Below are 18,074 nucleotides of genomic sequence, written 5' to 3' on the forward strand. Positions count from 1 at the left end.
AGGATAAAGATGGAAAAGAAATAAGAGAAATGAACGAAATCCTAAAAGTTACTCAAACATTTTACCGTGATTTATATTACTCAAACAAGAACCCAGATAACACTTCAAGGGAAGATCTTAAGAGAAAGATAACTAACGTCAACTCAGAAATATTCCCAAACATAGAATCCTTTGACATAAAACAAGCTATGGCACAACTAAAGAAAAATAAGGCTCCGGTCCCAGATGGAATACTTGTAGAAATGTTGAAGGAGGAGAGTGAAATTACTCTCGAATTGAAAAATTTTTTCAACGAATGTCTTCACAGAGGATAAGTCCCAAATGATTGGAATAAAAGTTTGACAATACTTCTCTTCAAAAAAGGAGACAGGGGAGATCTGAAGAACTGTAGGCCAATCTCCCTGCTGTCGCAAATGTACAAACTGTTTATGAGAGTAATAACTAACAGGTTAACGTCGAAGCTCGATAGCTATCAACCGGTAGAGCAGGCAGGATTCCGAAAAGGTTACAGTACAACGGATTATCTTCTTAAAGTCAGAACGCTAATAGAGAAATCCAATGAATATCACTTGAACTTATACATTCGCTTCGTTGATTATGAAAAGGCATTCGACCCCATAGAACTTTGGGCAATAGAGAGAGCTATGAACAACTGCAGGATAGACTACCGATACAGAATGCTCATATATAATATTTACAAGAAAGCTACAATGAAAATACAAATAGATGCAAAAACCAAAGCTATACCAATCAACAGAGCAGTTCGCCAGGAACATGTTATCTCACCAAAGTTATTCCCACTTGGACTGAAAGACGTGTTCAAAGACATTAACTGGGCAGATAAAGGAATAAATGTTAATGGAAGAAAACTGAGTCATTTAAGATACGCTGATGACACTGTAATATTCGCTAAAAGTTTCGAAGAACTACAGACCATGATGACGCAACTATTTCAAGCTTCGGAAAAAGTAGGTCTTAAGATAAATTTGGAAAAAACAAAAATAGTGACAAATACACCTAATATTAGAGAAATAACGTTGAACGACATAAATTTAGAAACAGTAAGCGAATACATCTACCTGGGAAAGATAATAAAAGTTAACAAAGAAAATCAAACTGCCGAAATTACTAAAAGAATAAGGTTAGCGTTGGCAGGATTTGGAAAACTGAGTTGGATCTTGAAAAGCACTAAAATAGAACAATATTTGAAAACTAGAATTTACAATCAGTGTATCCTCCCTATACTCACGTATGGTTCACAGACGTGGACACTCACCAAGTCTAATATGGATAAAATAGTAAAGGCACAAAGAGCGATGGAAAAATCAATGCTTGGGGTGAGACTTATAGACAAAAAAACAAACAAATGGATTAGAAGCAAAACCAAAGTAAAAGTCGCAGGAGAACATGCTGCCAAATTAAAATGGAGCTTCGCAGGACACAATGCCCGACTGAACGATAAAAGATGGAACCACGAAATACAACAATGGAGACCATGGTTAGGAAAGAGAAGCAGAGGAAGACCACAAATAAGATGGGCTGATGACATTAAGAAGATCGGAGGACACAACTGGAAGCAAGTGGCGCGAAATAGAAGACACTGCATTGATTTGGGGGAGGCCTATGTCCAAAGTTGGATTACGTAAGGCTGAAGAGAGAGAGAAGAGAGAGTGTTTTAATGATCTAATTAAACCAATTTTGATGTCATTGTCAAGTATCGTTTTATTGAAAACTTATCCAACTACTTCAACTGGTCTATTACACAATGAATATATTCCCTTGATGCAAATCATATTTTCCCCATTTCCCCTGCTTCTACACTATCGACCAAAATGGATATACATATTTTACCAGTAAAAGACTTACACCATCCATACTTTGTTTACGTGACAAAATTTCAGCTTTATATTTTGCTAGTGCTACTTTCTATTTCTTTTTGGCGATCTTATATTTTTGAAAATCTGTGTCCGACCTATTTTCTTGATACCGTTTTTACAGTGCTAGTTAAAATTAAAAGTCCCCTCCCCGCTCGTATCTTTTAAACGGTTATACTTATAATAGTCAAATTTTGAAGGAGGAAAAAAACAGACATAGGCCTCTTAACTAGTCATAACAGTGACGTAATAGTCATAGATGACGTTACAGAGCCACTGTGACCGATAATTTTTAATGAGACCTTATGGTAATTGATATCTCGTTTGAAAGGTATTGAACATACCTATTCAATCCTACTAATTTTGTTTGGGTTTAAGCTGATTTTGATGAATAAATTAAGTAAATACTAAAATTATAGTTTCGCAATTAATTAATGAAGGTTCTAACGTCCACCTCTGGTAATTTGCCAAAAAGTTAACGTTTTCACTTCTCCAGTTGTTTTTACTCTGCTAAGTTTTTACAAAAGTGTTTATATTTTACTTGGACAAATAAAGAGAAAAGACATGTAAAGTGAAGTCGTTTTACCCTGTCGTATTTCGGATTAACGTCCGAAAAATAACTGCTTTGTGGTACCGAACCTCCTACTGGTCGGCTGTAGTACTTGAGGATAAATCAGCGCTACCAAAACAATTTTTTTATAAATCGTGAAAAAACGCAAATTGAATGGTTTGTGATAACAATTTATTGAAAAAACTTTTATAATTTTATTTCAAATAAAATTGTCTCGATGAGTGCATCCATTCCTTGCGGTCGCCTAACTGGATAATTTTAGTTGTTATATTTGCAAAAATAGTAAACAGTCTGCGGAGTCGAGGCTCTCCATTGACCGGACTCATCGGCCAATGACCGACGCGCCCTGCCACCGAGGCCCCGCCCCCTCGTGTATATATTCAGAGAGCTCCGAAAAATCTCGCTATTAGTATTCAAAGATCGCCGGTTTTCAATAGTGACAATGGATAACGTACAAGAAAACGATAGAACACCTAAATATAAGTTGCGATATAAGAGTGAGCGTCGAATTGTGTTGAAAGTGAAAAATTATTTTACTTTAGAAAAAATCAACATGGGACCAATTACATCAGTACTGGCAGTTCAAAAAAGGACAAGTGCAGCTTGTGGAATTTCAGAACTGACCTTGCAAAGAGTTCGCAAAATTAGTGAGGAGGAATTAAGTAAGGAAAATAAAAGGACTCGTTTGCATCCGAAAACCCTCGACTTGCAACAAGGTATTCAAATCTCAATCAGAAATATCATTTATGACATGTACAAAGCAAAAGAACATGTTACAAGAAAGACACTTATTCAAAAAATAAAGGACAGAGAACTTTGTGATATGGGTTTAACCAGTTTATCAAAAGTATTAAAAGCTATGGATTTTAATACAAAAAAACCAATAATCGTAAAGTGTTGTGCGAGCTTTCCAATGTTGTTGGAAAAAGGTGGAAATTTATAAGAAACTATTTAAAAAACAAGAATTCCGAATTTGCCAGACAATTTGTGTTTCTTGACGAAACATGGATTTTTGCGAAAGGAAATAATACCAAATCATCCTGGCAAGATGATTCTACCAAATGCTATTCGAGTACTAGTGCGAGTAATGGCAAAAGATATATTATATTGCATGCAGGAAATACGGAAGGTTTTATACCCAATGCTAGTCTTATATTTTCTTCGACAAAGAAAACTGATGATTACCACGGAAATATGGACGCCGATATTTTTGAACATTGGTTTGAGGAAAAATTATTAAAAAATCTGTCATTAATAGTATTAGACAATGCTTCGTATCACACCAGAGAGGAGGAAAAGTTTTCCACAAGCAACTGGAAAAAATAAAACTTAAGAAAGTGGCTGTCGGAGAAAAATATAGAACACGAACATCTAGTTTTAAAAGCTGAATTATTAAATAAGTGCAAAGAACACATTACTGAGAAAAAAATTTTCGTTGACCAAATGGCACTAAAATATGGTCATGAGGTCTTAAGACTACCACCATATCACTGCCAGTACAATCCAATTGAATTGGTGTGGGGCATCACTAAAAACTACTATGATAAACATGCATGTAAGACCACCGACGAAGCCAGCGTTTTTCAACTCTGGCAATTTGCACTAAACCAAGTCAATGAGGAACAATGGCGGAAATGTATTGAGCATACTAAAAAAAAAAAATTTAGAGTCATATGAAATAGAACAAGTTATTGATGAAGTAAAACCTTTAATTATTCGTAATGATGAAGATTCAGATGAATCGGATAGCGAGTCAGATAGTGATGATACCTGTCCATAGATTAAGACGTAGATAGAAAAATTAACACAAAAGGGTACCAACCACCAAAAAAAAAAAAAACAAAAACCGCATGCAGGAGAGAGGCGGAGGCACGCCGCACGACGCTCTTGAATGCAAGCACCAAAAAAATTAGATTAGCAAGTAAGGTAGATTAAGGACATGACTGGACGAATGACTGGGTATTAGACGACGGATGAAAGGATTCGATGCTTGCTCGCTCTCGACTGCACTTGGTGCAGAAAAGGGAAAGCAAGTATCGGCACACACACAACCATCATTAGATCGCCGAACAATTGCTTTGACCGGTAGTGATAAAGCCAAATGGGCTAACCTACCACTTAAATGTAAATACACGGAAATCTCCCATTGCCTGACGGGGGATACCGCGAAATAGTCGAGACCTGGCTCCAAAGACCAGGGGGCGGAGAAAAGCCGGGGCTGGTTGTACCGCAGGAGGAGGACAACCTACCTCGGTGGGTTTGGGAAGGTGTGTGTGGGAAATAGAAATAAGTCTTTGTTTTATATAGATATATATTTTTATATATATATATTTATAAAATATATAAAAATAAAAATACAGTAGACTCCCTCTATAACGAGAACTGAAATGGCAGACTAATTACCTCGTTATAAGCGTATCTCGTTATATCCAACAACAATAATACTGTGCATACATATGAATATGTAGTTTTCTAAAACATTAACTTTATATAGTGAAGCCATTCGGAGCAATACTAGATGCTAATAAATATTGTTTAAATGGCGTTTTTAAAACAAAGTTGTTTACTTTTATTGTTAATGAAATGCATTAAAACAAAAAAGGGTTGTTTACTTTTACTGTCAATGATATACGTTAAAACAAAAAATCTGTATTCTGTAAATATGTATAAAGCGTATAAAGTTATTTTGTCATTTTTGACTACTTTAAATTGTCCAGTATTCTATCTATTATATTTTCTAAAGATGTGAAACAGTTTTATGCTTCTTCATTTGCGTTTTGTCATTGGATAAAGTTTCTGACAACCTTTAAAACACTTTTCACATCTTGTCTATTAGGACCCATATTATTAGGTGTGAATGGTAAACCCAATACAATGACACTTGTGAATCATAAATTTTACATTTCCGACTAAGAATCATAAATTGTAAGAAGTTTATTGCGGGCGACCCGCAGTTAAAGAGGGTATTTATTTATAGCTACAGCCGGGCCAAAACGTAAAAAACACGTTTTTCAATCTTTTTTTCGCTCGTTATAAGCAAATTTACCTCGCTATAGAGGGTTACATTTCAATAGAAATTTCACGGGACATCTAATGTACCTCGTTATAAGCGAAACCTCGTAATAACCGTGTGCGTTATAGAGGGAGTATACTGTATAATACAAAATTTTGAACACCCAGTATTAACATTGGCAAATTTTTTTATGTTTAAATAAAAATAGAGTTTAGTACACGCTGAAAAAGAGTTTTTAGACTCTAGATAAATAATAAAAGATAAATATTAACCACAATATTAATTTTTGAAGTTGCATGTGTAATGTGAAAAATTTTTCAAAAACTTTAAATATCTCAAAAACGGCTATTTTTTCAAGAATGGTATCCCAATAAAAATCGATCCAGAATTTTACATAGATCCTAAAAAAAATAACAAAAAGCACAGTTTCTATTTAAAATAAGAAACTTAATGGCGACTTCCGGTACAACCGGAAGTGCTAGAAGAATGCAAATATTTAAAAAATGAAGAATGCTTTGGATAAACCATTATTCCAAGTTTGCAGAAACCAGTGACGACCATAACTTTGAAAACTTTTAACCAACATGTTGCGTGAATGACCCTGTATATTTCATACTCAATGTTTATCCATTTACATTATGATATTCAATTATTATAAACCATAATACAAAGTTATTTTATTAAAAAAATCCCTAATGTCGTATTATGAAATTAAGAAAACCGTACATTTTTAATTTGAGAACCGCTGACTACCTGACGCAAATCTGAACTGACACTTTTATTACTTATGCGACAGGCTAAAACGATCCTACTATAACGCTCATTTAAGAAACTTTCGCAAAGTGAGTCCCGTTTCGATGTGACCGCCATATTTTGGTGCTAGTACGTTGTTCATTACTACCTCCCGCAGGGTTACCAGGTCTACTGATTTTTCAGTAGATCTACTGATTTCAACTTCAATTTACTGATCTACTGAAGCACTATATCAATCTACTAAAAAATCTGCAATCTGTAATGATGAAATCATGTTCAAAAAGTGATTATTATATCAGTGGTCAATTATAAATTTAAAAAAAAATCCATTTATTGATATACATCCATTATCCTTAATCTACTGAAGAAACAAAATATGACCAGGCAACCTTTCTGGAGCAAGTTTAGACATCAGTCAATTCCGTACGATTCCAAATCCCCTCTCTGTCCTGATCTAAGATATTTTAAATAGTTAGTTTAATTATTGTATACAAAATACACAAATTTTTTTTAAAGAAAAATAAATGTGTAAAGGATAGTACTACAATCTTCAAGCAAAGGTGAAGATTTAACATCATACGAAGACGATGAAGCTGACGACATTGACGATATTAATACCGAAGATTATAACGAAGGAGAACCTTATTTAATTTGTGTTGAGTTCAGGAATCGCGAACTTTGATTCTGTTGCGTTATTTGTTGTGGATGGTGTTATGTTGTGTTAAGTTGTAAATCTACCTTAATATTTGTAAACCTACCTTAACATTAGTGACAAATAGAAGAAGGAGCCCGGGAGTGAAAGAGAAAAACAGATATTTGACAGTCGACAGACGCGTCTTATGGCTCTTTAGAGATAATTATGTATTAGTATTAGTTTGATTAGATAAGTGGGACCCAGACGTAGAGATTAAGATCCGAATTAAAATAGCAAGATCCAAATTCATCAAAATGAGAAAGCTCTTAAGCAACCGCCACCTAAGCGTTAACCTCCGATGGCGCGCCACGAAATGCTACGTACTCTCTACGCTACTTTACGGAGTTGAAGGGTGGACGTTAACAGCAATAACTATAAAGAAGTTAGCGGCTCTAGAAATGTGGCTGTATCGACGCATACTGAGAATACCTTGGACAGACAGAGTGACCAATACAGAGGTATTAAGACGAATGGGTAAAGAGGTGGAATTGTTAACAACTGTTAAAAGGAGGAAAGCGTCATACCTGGGCCATGTGTTCCGTAATGATAAGTACAGTCTGCTACAGCTTATCATGGAAGGCAAGATTGAAGGTAGAAGAGGTTTGGGCAGAAAGAAGAAATCCTGGCTGAGAAACTTTAGAGAATGGTTTCAAATACCAGAAGCTGCGAACATAATACATGCGGCACAAAACAGAGAAACCTATCGTTTGATACTCGCCAACCTTCGGTAGAAGACGGCACATAGAGAAGAAGTATTAGTTTGTCTTGTAATAAATACAGAAATATACAGAAATGAGTTGTCTATTATAACAACAAGTCCACAGATGGGGACAAACCGGAAAACTATAAAGGAGATTTTTGTTCCTATTAATATTGTTCACCATTACCTTTCTCATGAATACCGATATTCACCGATATTTCCGGTAACACCGAACATGCCGTAAACATTTTTACTTGAGTTTTTTTTATTAAAATTTTTATTTTTGATCGTCGAATACGAAAATTAATAGTTGTATTACTGTTAACCACTCTATAGTAATTTTCGAGTTTTTAATATTTTTATCTGTAAAATAAACAATTATTTTCCTTAAGTGTGTTAAGTAAGATGGGTAATTACCCATCGCTCCCCTACAACAACCGCGAAATTGTTCAGTATCTCAGTCAATAAGGGACGAATAATTAATATGATCGTCGCCAACATCGATAACAACAACAATAAACAAAGCCTAAAGATAAAGATTTACAAGAATTGTTAAGAAACTATAAAATATCTCATAAAATGTATTATTAGCTAAAATAAAAAATATATATGTATAAACACTGCTTTATCCCTACAATATTGTCATTGTTTTCCAGTATTTATTCTAGTAATAAAAAACTAGATTAATGAGCATTACAGTGATAATAATTATTTGTTTAAAATTTGACAAACTTCATCATAATTCGGTTTGTAAGTTAGATAATGCCAAATAATTAAGAAAAATAAACATTGAATCTAAAGCTTCCATTTCAACAGAAAGTAAATGCGTAAAATTAGAATATAATAATGCTGGATCAAATAGACAACAGAGAAAGGAATCCCCTCAATGGGCGAGATAAAAACAGCAGCCAGTATACTGAAAAACAACAAATCACCCGGCTATCACATCGTTGCAGAACTAATAAAAAAAGATCGAGATCCTCATCAAAATAATACTTAACAAACAGAACAATAAGCAAATACATTGGGAATGAAATCCTGGATTGATAGTCCCAATAGACAAAAAGAAAGACCAACTCGAATGCAAAAAGTATCTGCAGTTACATTGCTAAATATAGTGAGTGACCTTTCCTCCAAGACGAATTCTAGGAAAAATGGTTTTGGAAACTCTACATTGGTTTTGGAAGTGCCTATGATAAAATGAATAGAAAATGCCTTATCCTATCGTTAACATAATATACAAAGACAACAAACCACTCTAAGAAAAGAAATACTCAAAGTTCATAGGATCTATATAGTTCATGTCTATATCCAAAAATTACTGACACACAGTCCACCTACGGCAGGGAGATGCCCTATGATGTTTCTTATTCAACATGACTCTACAGAAAATAATTAGATAATTAGAGAAATGTCAGCATAAAAATTAACGAAAGCAAAACAAAATATATAATCGCTGGCTAGTCAGTTGGACTAACCTACTTCTAAAAACATGACGATAGAAAAATATAACTTGTTGCAAGTGTATGAAACTTCTTGAAGGATACTCATAGCATTTTCTCTCTCTCCAATGGCGCTACAGCCCAAATCAAGCCTTGGCCTCCTTCAAACTATGCCTCTAACCTTGCTGGTCCTGCGCCGATCTTCTCCAAGTTCTCAAGTGTAGCAAATTTTCCGTGTCCGCTGCCACTTCATATTCCCACCTTTTCCCCGACCTTCCTTTTGATCTTGCGCCTGCATTTAACTATCTTGGGCTCTTTTTGGCAATCTTCCGGTCTCTATTCTCACTACATGACCAGTTCATTGAAGTCTCTGAAGTTTAACGACTTGAACAGTTCGTAGAGTTCATGGCTATACCTGGATCTCCATACTCCGTTTTCGTTAATAGGTAAAAATATATTCATTAGGACTTTTCGTTCGAAGACTTCCAGCTTTCGTTTTATGTCTTCTGTCATCACCCACAGGGTCTTGTAGACCCTGATTTTCGATCTCCAGTGTGTGATTTTGGAGCGGAACACATGGAAAAAGTTCACTACAACAATTCTAGTAGATAATAACAACCAAATAGTATCTAGCCCAGAAAATGTAGGAAATATATGGGGAAAATACATCGAAGATCTGTTTGATGACGAGAGAACAGAACCACAATTGAATATAGTACAAGACACAATACTTGATATATTAACATCGGAACCTACAAAAATAATCAATACTGCAAAGCCACGAAAGGCCTCAGGTCCAGATGAGATATATGTAGAGATGATAAAACTTATCAATGAAGAAAATCTTCAGTCCTTAATACTATTATTTAACAAAATATATACCACTGGAATCTTCCCAGAAGACTGGCTTAGATCGACATTTATACCTAGACCCAAAAAAAGCAAATAAATGCTCACAGTTCAGATTAATTAGCCTGATGAGCTATTTTCTGAAAATTTTACTCAAAATTGTAAATCAACGTATATACAGAGAATGCCAAATAAATCTGAGCGACAATCAATTTCGATTTCGTATGGAGCTTGGTACGAGGGAGGCTTTATTTGGCCTCCAGATATTACTACAAAAATGTCTAGATCAACGAAAAGACGTGTTTCTCTGTTTTATCGACTACGAAAAAGCGTTTGATCGAGTAAAACACACATAACTCATAGAAACCCTAACACAACATGGTATAGACCATAACACGGTGGCACTTGTTAAAAACCTATATTGGGATCAACTGGCGTGGATTAAAATAGGCAATCGTATGACAGCAGAAATGTCAATAAAAAAAGGAGTTTACCAGTGCTGTTTACTTTTTCCATTAATGTTTAATATATATTCCGAAAAGATTTTCCAAAATGCCCTCGAAGATATTGAAGAAGGAATAAAAATCAACGGAGAATATGTAAACAACTTAAGATACGCAGACGACACCGTCATTATTGCGAATAGTGCTGAGGGTTTGCAACGACTTTTGAATGCCATAACCAGAAAGGGAGATAGCTTGGGACTGAATATAAACACAAATAAAGTAATGGTCGTTACACGTGCACCAAATCCCGACATTAATATTCGTATCTACAACAAAGATATAGAACCCGTACAAAAATTCCAGTATCTTGGTTGCTGGATAACAAACGATCTTCACTACGAAGTTGAAATACGTGGTCGTATAGAGTATGGTAGGTCCGCTTTTCGAAGAATGAAAAAAATCCTAATAAACTCTACCTTATCGTTTGATATCCCATACCCATTTGTAAAACATTCATTTATTCCATATTGCTATACGGAGTGGAAACATGGAATCACAAATATGAGACGTGTAGAAGCCTTTGAGATGTGGGTTTTTCAAAGAGTGCTGAAGATCTCTTGGATAGAGCACGTGACCAACAACAAGGTGCTGAGAAGAATGGAGACTGAGAGAGAACTCCTAAATATTGTAAAAACCAGAAAAACGAGTTATCCATGACATATTTACAGAGGAGAAAAATACAACTTCTTACGACTGATAATGGAAGGAAGAAAAGGTCCAGGAAGAAGAAAATGCTCCTTGCTGAAAAATGTAAGAGACTGGACAGGTATACACATTCGATACTAAAAACAGCTCAAGATAGAGAGCACTCTGCTGCAGTTATAGCCAACCTTCAGTAATGGAGAGGGCACCTTAAGAAGAAGATTCTTCTTTGAGTTTCTGGTGTTTCTGTTTCATCTGGGTTTAATATAACTTTCTACAGTTTCAGTATCGTCCTCTAATTCAATTTTGCGTCTGGTTCCCCTAGCTCTTGCATGTGTTAGTTTTTTTGTCTTTTTTGTGTAGTCCGGTCTCTTCTGCCCCTATTTTTAATTGTGAATATATTTCTGCTGTCTCTTCTGTTCTGCGACACATCGCATAAGCGGCATATCATCGGCATAGGCGGCAATCTGTATTGATTTATTTATTAGGAGATTACCTCTTCCTATATTCAGCTGTCTTATCACATATTCAAAAGCCAGGTTGAATAGTGTCGGTGCCAGCTAGTGTTTTATTCCTTTGACTATTAAAAAAGTTCTCAGTGAGTTCATTTTGTACCCTGACAGTTGCTGTTGACGAGTCTATTGTTTCTTTTACCAGTCGGATGTATTTTTTGGGGATGTTAAAACTATGCAATATTTGATATAACTTTTGTCTATTGAGTCGTAGGTCTGTTTGAAATCGATGAATATGTTGTGGACGTCAACGCCTTATTCCCACGATTTGTTTAGAATTTGTTTCACTGTGAATAGCTGATCAGTTGTAGATCTTCCTTGTCCGAAACTGGTTTAATGTTCCCCGACAATATTTTCAGTTAGTTGTTGGAGTCGTTTATTTAGTATATAAGTAAAAACTTTGTACGCTGTGCACAAGAGGGTTATGTCGCGATAATTTTCGCATTTCAGTTTATCCCCTTTTTTATAGATTGGGCATATAATCCCGGTTTTCCAGTCGCTGGGGATCTTTTCATCATTCCAAATATTGTTCATAAGCATATGCATTTGTCTTACTAGGTGTTAGCCACCTAATTTGTATAGCTCAGAAGGGACGTTGTCAATACCTGGAGCCTTGTTATTCTTTTGTGCTCGTATTGCTTGTTTTACCTCAAAATACTTTTTACCTTTAAAAGTGAAATCCTTATAAATTAAATAGAAAGTAGCATTAAGAACATCAGTGTCTGGCAAAGGCGATATAATTTATAATTCTACATAGATTATAAGGAATAAAATATTACATTTATAAAAAATGGACATAGAGGAAAATGAAATACCCAAGAAACAAACTAAAGAGACACCAATAAGAATAGGATCAAAGGAAGCAGCCTACAAACGTTGCTCTAACCAATGGATAACGCTTCCACCATCGGAAAATTCAAAACGTAAATTTTGATGAAAATGATCGCAAAGCGATTAACAATACGACCAGCAATGGAACCTAAAGGGCTCTTTTCAGACCAACTTTGACAATTTGTATCCTAAATATCGAGGAACTAAAAAACAAACAGGATATTCTTGCTTAAACTCAACATAACCAAAAAATGGGACATTTTATGTCTCCAGTAAGCACATTGAGATGAAAGTATAAGCAGGCCAAGGATAGATGGAATGCGTTTAATCGTAGAGGCGCCACACCTAAATCTGACAGTGCTATCGGCAGGTAGAACAACACAAATAGCATTATAGTGCTAAGCATCGAGAGAGGTGAGATTACAGTAGCATCAATATACAAACCGTTAGGAGAAACGTTTAGCTTCTCGCAGGCACATAATTTCGTAAATGAGAGATCACAGTTTGTCGTGGGTGATTTCAATAACCACAGCACCTCTTGGGAGTATAGAGAGATGGACTATAATGAACGATTCGTGGAGGAATGGGCCGAAGCTAATAACTTAGCTTTCTTGCATGACCCAAAATAAAATCAAGAGGTGTGGTTATAATCAGAAAACTGCTTCATAAGCTCCAACATCCAGGACTGCTACACCAAAAGAGCCTATGAACCAATATCAAAGACCCAACATAAACCTAAAGGAAAAGAGGTTACCCAGCAATAAGAGCAACAAAAATTTTTTTCCGCAGAAGATTGAACTGAAGCCACATGGATGACTTAGACATGGCCCTCAGTAATCTGATCAATACCTTAATCAGTAGGATATCAAGACGATACATACTCAGAAGCTACAGACAGTATTTCATGCCGAGGAATTAAAAACCAAAGACTATACAGTCAAAACCCATTCAACGAGGAAACAATTGCATGTGGAAATACTCTGGAAAATTGCAAGGCAGCGGGAGTGAATGATATCTGTATGGAATAATTAAAAAACTTGGGCTCAGTGACTAAGAATTGGATTTTAGAACTACTTAATAACTGCCTGCACAGCTGCAGAATACCGAAACTATAGAGAAAATATAAAGTAATGACACTTTTAAAACCAAAAAATGATCCAGACTCGCCCAAAAATTACCGACCAGTCTCTATCCTATGTCACTCTTTAAAGTATATGAAAGACTCCTCCTAAATCGTATAGTAACCTTAGTCAACCAGAACCTCATACCACAACAAGACGGTTTCATACAAGGTAGATCATGCACCTGCCAATCTCACAGATCACATAAAAGTGGGGTATGAAAATAAACAAATAACAAGGTTTACGCTAGCCGATCTGAGTTCAAAATTGTTGAATCCCTGTTATAAAACAGGCGATTCTATGTCACTTTGAAGAGAAAGAAGAGCTTATTGAGAAGGCAAAATAATGACCTGATCCAGAGAATCGTCTTGGCTCCCATTCTCTTCAATATATACATGAACGACCAACAACCACCAGAGTACAACCGACAGAGTACACGGAACACTTTCTTTATGCCGACTATCTGGTCATTACCGTACAGGAAAGAAGAACTTTTGATGAAGTGGAAGGCAAACTGGAACCTCGAGACCATGTTAAACTACTACCAAAAAAATTAACTCAAACCGAATCAAGCTAAGGAGCAGGTGATGCCACTCCCAAACGAACAAAATGAAGAGTTTAATTTTACTCCTTCAGTTTCTTTCGGATGATGCTCAATTATACTGTGTGTTGAATAAATTTAGAAGCACGCACAAAGTTGGTGTTGTTTGATGGCGGAACTTTAACTGCAATTCGGTATATTATTAATATTAATGCTGTAAAAGCAGGTGGCAACTTTGGGCCAACATTTTGAAAACAAGTTTCTCTTAGTGTAAAACACTTTTTAAACTAAGTTAATGTTTATTACTTCTTACCATTTAATAAGTACAACGAAATCATTAAAGGTATTGACGAAGCTGCAATGGAAGCTATTGGAAAAGTGGATATATAGAATATAAATGAACGGTGGAATAAATAAGTAGATCTTGAGGGTAGGCTAATAACAAAGGATATTTACGACAACAGTACAACAGTACAACAGCTTAAACAACGAAGTAAAACAAGAGGTAAATAAAACCAAAAATGAAATGTGAAATATTGCCTGCCATAACGTAGAAAATTTTTTGGGTGGTGTAAGAAATAAAAAGGCTGGAAAACAAGTATAGTAGGATAGACAGACAAGAACGTAGTATGTTACATTTAATATCCTCGGAAACGGGGGTAGATTATTATGGAAAAATGCTGACAGAAGATCGAGAAAACTGTAAAGATAATAGCTATGAAAAACATTATATTTCGTACCGCAAAGAAACGAAAATAACGCCAGAAGAAATTAAAAAACACGTTAACGTTTTAAAAAATAGGAAGGCTCCAGGACCGGAGGAGTACCCATAGAACTGATTAAATAAGGCCCTGGTAATCAATTTCAGCAAACCCCCAGAATTGAAAACTGTATAGGTATATCAGCAATCTTTACAAGAATAAAGACTACAGAAAGGATTATGTGAGGGCTTAGTGTAACCAGCTCAATCTGTAGGATATACGGGAAAATAATTAAAAGCCAAATTGAAGATTGTTGTGAAGATGACTTTCGTATTTGGTCGTTCTTGTATAGTTAATGTGTTCTGTTTAAAACAAGCAATAGAAAAGAGCTTGAAGCACAATATGGAGAAACACATAATATTTATTGACCTTTAAGAGGCATATGTTTTATATAAATTGGGCGAGGGAGTTGTACGACGATATGACGAGTTCAATAAAGATTGGATAAAAAGTAACAGAAAAGATAAATGTGACCAAAGGACTTCGCTTGGCTGCTGTACGGTTCCTACGCTCTTTAAGGTTTTTTTCTAGAGGATTTTAAATGTTTGGAAAAGAAAATGTGAATATATGGGTTTTCCAGTTGAAGATCATAAACTGTAAAGCTTGAACTGAGATTAATTATTCTTAAGCATTATCTAAAATCTTAAATATAAATTCATAATCCTTAAACTTTAATAACCCTAGTTATAACCTTACCTTAAGTACCTATTGGGTACCAAAATAGAAGGTATTATTATTGTTTCGTTACGATTTACGATTGTGCATTCACATATGGTCCGAATCAATCAATTGTATTTTGTATTTTTCAGCAAGTCGTGTCAGTATTGTTATTGTTTACAATTATGTTCGTTTACCATTCGATAATATAAACAACTTAATATAATAGCAGTGAAAATGCATTCTATTATAAATTCTTTAGCAAGCAAGAACCTATGGACCATTACATCATTAGCAGCATCACACTTTAACACAAGCTTACATTTTGCAGTAGACCAAGTAATATTTGCAGAAGATCAAGATGATATCCACTACATGTTTAAAAAATAGATAAAGAATTTACATAAAGGAATAAGCTTAGCAATATGAGGCATTAAAATCAAAAATACTTGTAGTTATAAATATCTCAGTATACGTATTAGAAGTGATGATCGAAATAAAAAAGGAGAAGCAACTGGAAATAAACTAGGTAATTCTGCAATACGTCAACTGAATAGAATACTTTGGAATAACCACATCACTAGAAATACGAAAATTAGGATATACAAAAGTATCATAGAAAGTATTGCTACATATGGTTCAGAGCTTTGGATAATAAAGAAAAAATACTCATCCAAAATAAAGCAATGGAAACGAATTGTTATCGTAGATTTTGCCTACTCACTAGAACAGATAGAGTCGAGAATACTGAAATCAAAGAGCGTATTGGCATAGACATCGACAACCTGGAAACTTGGAATACAAAAGGCTGAAATTGTATAATCCGAAGAACCGAAAACGAGACTCTACAAACGGTTTGAAGAATACAAATGACCGCCAACGTGCTATCAAGCACATAGCACACGCTATGATCGTATCGAAAGGAGGAATGTTCAGCAATGGACATACAGTAGATCCCACCAACAGCGGAACAAGGGGAAGGCCAAAAAGATCGTGAAGACAAGAAGTAGAAAGTGCGAAGGAAAATAGAGGTCTACAAACTGATGACTTGAAAGATAGCAAGCGTTGAAAGCTAGGATACGAGAAACCCTATTATAAAATCCCATTAAACTTATTTGGGATATGTTAGAAGACAAAATATTTTCCTGTCTTAAAGAAAATTATAAATGTTTGACAATTTCCAATGTTACAGCCTAATCTTTAAAACAAATAACATGAAATTTCGATTTTGAGTTTTGGTAACAAATATGGCATTTCAAATATATCTAAGAAACACTGAATTTAAATTTTCACATTATAAACGATCTAAAATATTTAAATTTGCATAAGTAGATACGTTTTTCAAAAATATACAACTTTAGCAAAATTTTCGTGGCGAAAGCCCCGTTGGGAAGTCCCCATTGGGAAGCCCAATGGTAGAAATGGTAAACTTTTTGCATATTTTTTGAGGTCTCAAAATTGACATTCTCAGCAAAATTCAGCTTGTTCGTCTCGTTTTTAGAGATCAAATCTCTGACAACTTGACTAGTAAGCAAAGCCTATTCAAAAATTCTGATGTTTGTTCAAAAGCGAATTTTACTTTCCTGGATTACAAACTTTTAATTATAGCCTAATAACTGACTTTACAAAGAGCATTTGATTAATTATGAACATTAGATAGACTTTTTTTATATTATGTGCCTTTAAGTTATGAACAATAAAATAATAGGAGCACTTAGTGACAGTTTAAGCTCTCACAAAGCGTAAGTATTCTTCTGCAAAGTCCCCTACACCAAATATTTCCAGATATGAAAAATTTGATCTTAGGAATCTCTGAATTTTCCGTATTTAAGAGTCTACCTTTTCTATTTCTTAATTATTAAGAACTTCCCAAAAATATTAAGAAAGTAATCAGAATTTACATTAAATTAATTCATTAAGTACTGGAATGTTTTGTAAATATTTAATAATTTAAATAAAGAATATAGTACGATTTATTGCGATATGGATTTAATTAATAAATAACTTACGTTAAAAGGGTTTATACACCACACACACCCTTTTTCTTGTATACATTCTTTACAAGTTTCAAATGCACAAGTATTGGATTGTCCTCTGATAACACTAACAAGTCCTAGAAGAAAAAACACAACACCTTGGATTAACATTTTCACAGCAGTGATCTTTAATGATTGTCTATTGTAGAAATGTTTCCAAACATGAACGGAAATTGATAAACGTTCACAGTGACGTTCTCATCGGAAATGATTACACACAACACTGATATATTCTACTTATTAAATTTTATAGCTTGTGTACCAAACACTTTGAATGATTCATACTACATTACATATTAATAATCGATTAGTAAATATTTATATATCAATAAGTGGAAAACCAAGACTATTTATAAATAAATAAAGCTTTTTGCATCACTTTGTATGCCCTACACCGTGCGCTGGAAAAGTGTTACTTCCCCCAATTTTTTTTTTGTTGGAAGTTTAAAATCTTCTAAAGACGTATGTTAGATTCCGAGTAAAAGGATACGCATCATTCCAGTTATTGCCTCCAGGATTTCTTTGTATTCATTTTCTCCTCTTGCCGTCACTTCCATTACATTATTCGCCC

The 18,074-nt window shown here is 34.7% G+C and overlaps 1 protein-coding gene across 1 annotated transcript in view; it reads right to left on the reverse strand.

The window, feature by feature from the left end:
• The window catches only part of LOC140443850 (integrin beta-PS-like), a 56,591-nt gene extending 38,862 nt beyond the window's left edge, over positions 1–17,729 (reverse strand). The window contains exon 1 of the mRNA XM_072535330.1: positions 17,477–17,729. Within this exon, the coding sequence (XP_072391431.1) occupies positions 17,477–17,614 (138 nt within the window). The 5' untranslated portion in view covers positions 17,615–17,729. The remainder of the gene's footprint in view (positions 1–17,476) is intronic.
• Between the last annotated feature and the right edge of the window lie 345 nt (positions 17,730–18,074).

This window comes from Diabrotica undecimpunctata, chromosome 6 (genome assembly GCF_040954645.1).
Source record: "Diabrotica undecimpunctata isolate CICGRU chromosome 6, icDiaUnde3, whole genome shotgun sequence".
Lineage (NCBI taxonomy): Eukaryota > Metazoa > Arthropoda > Insecta > Coleoptera > Chrysomelidae > Diabrotica > Diabrotica undecimpunctata.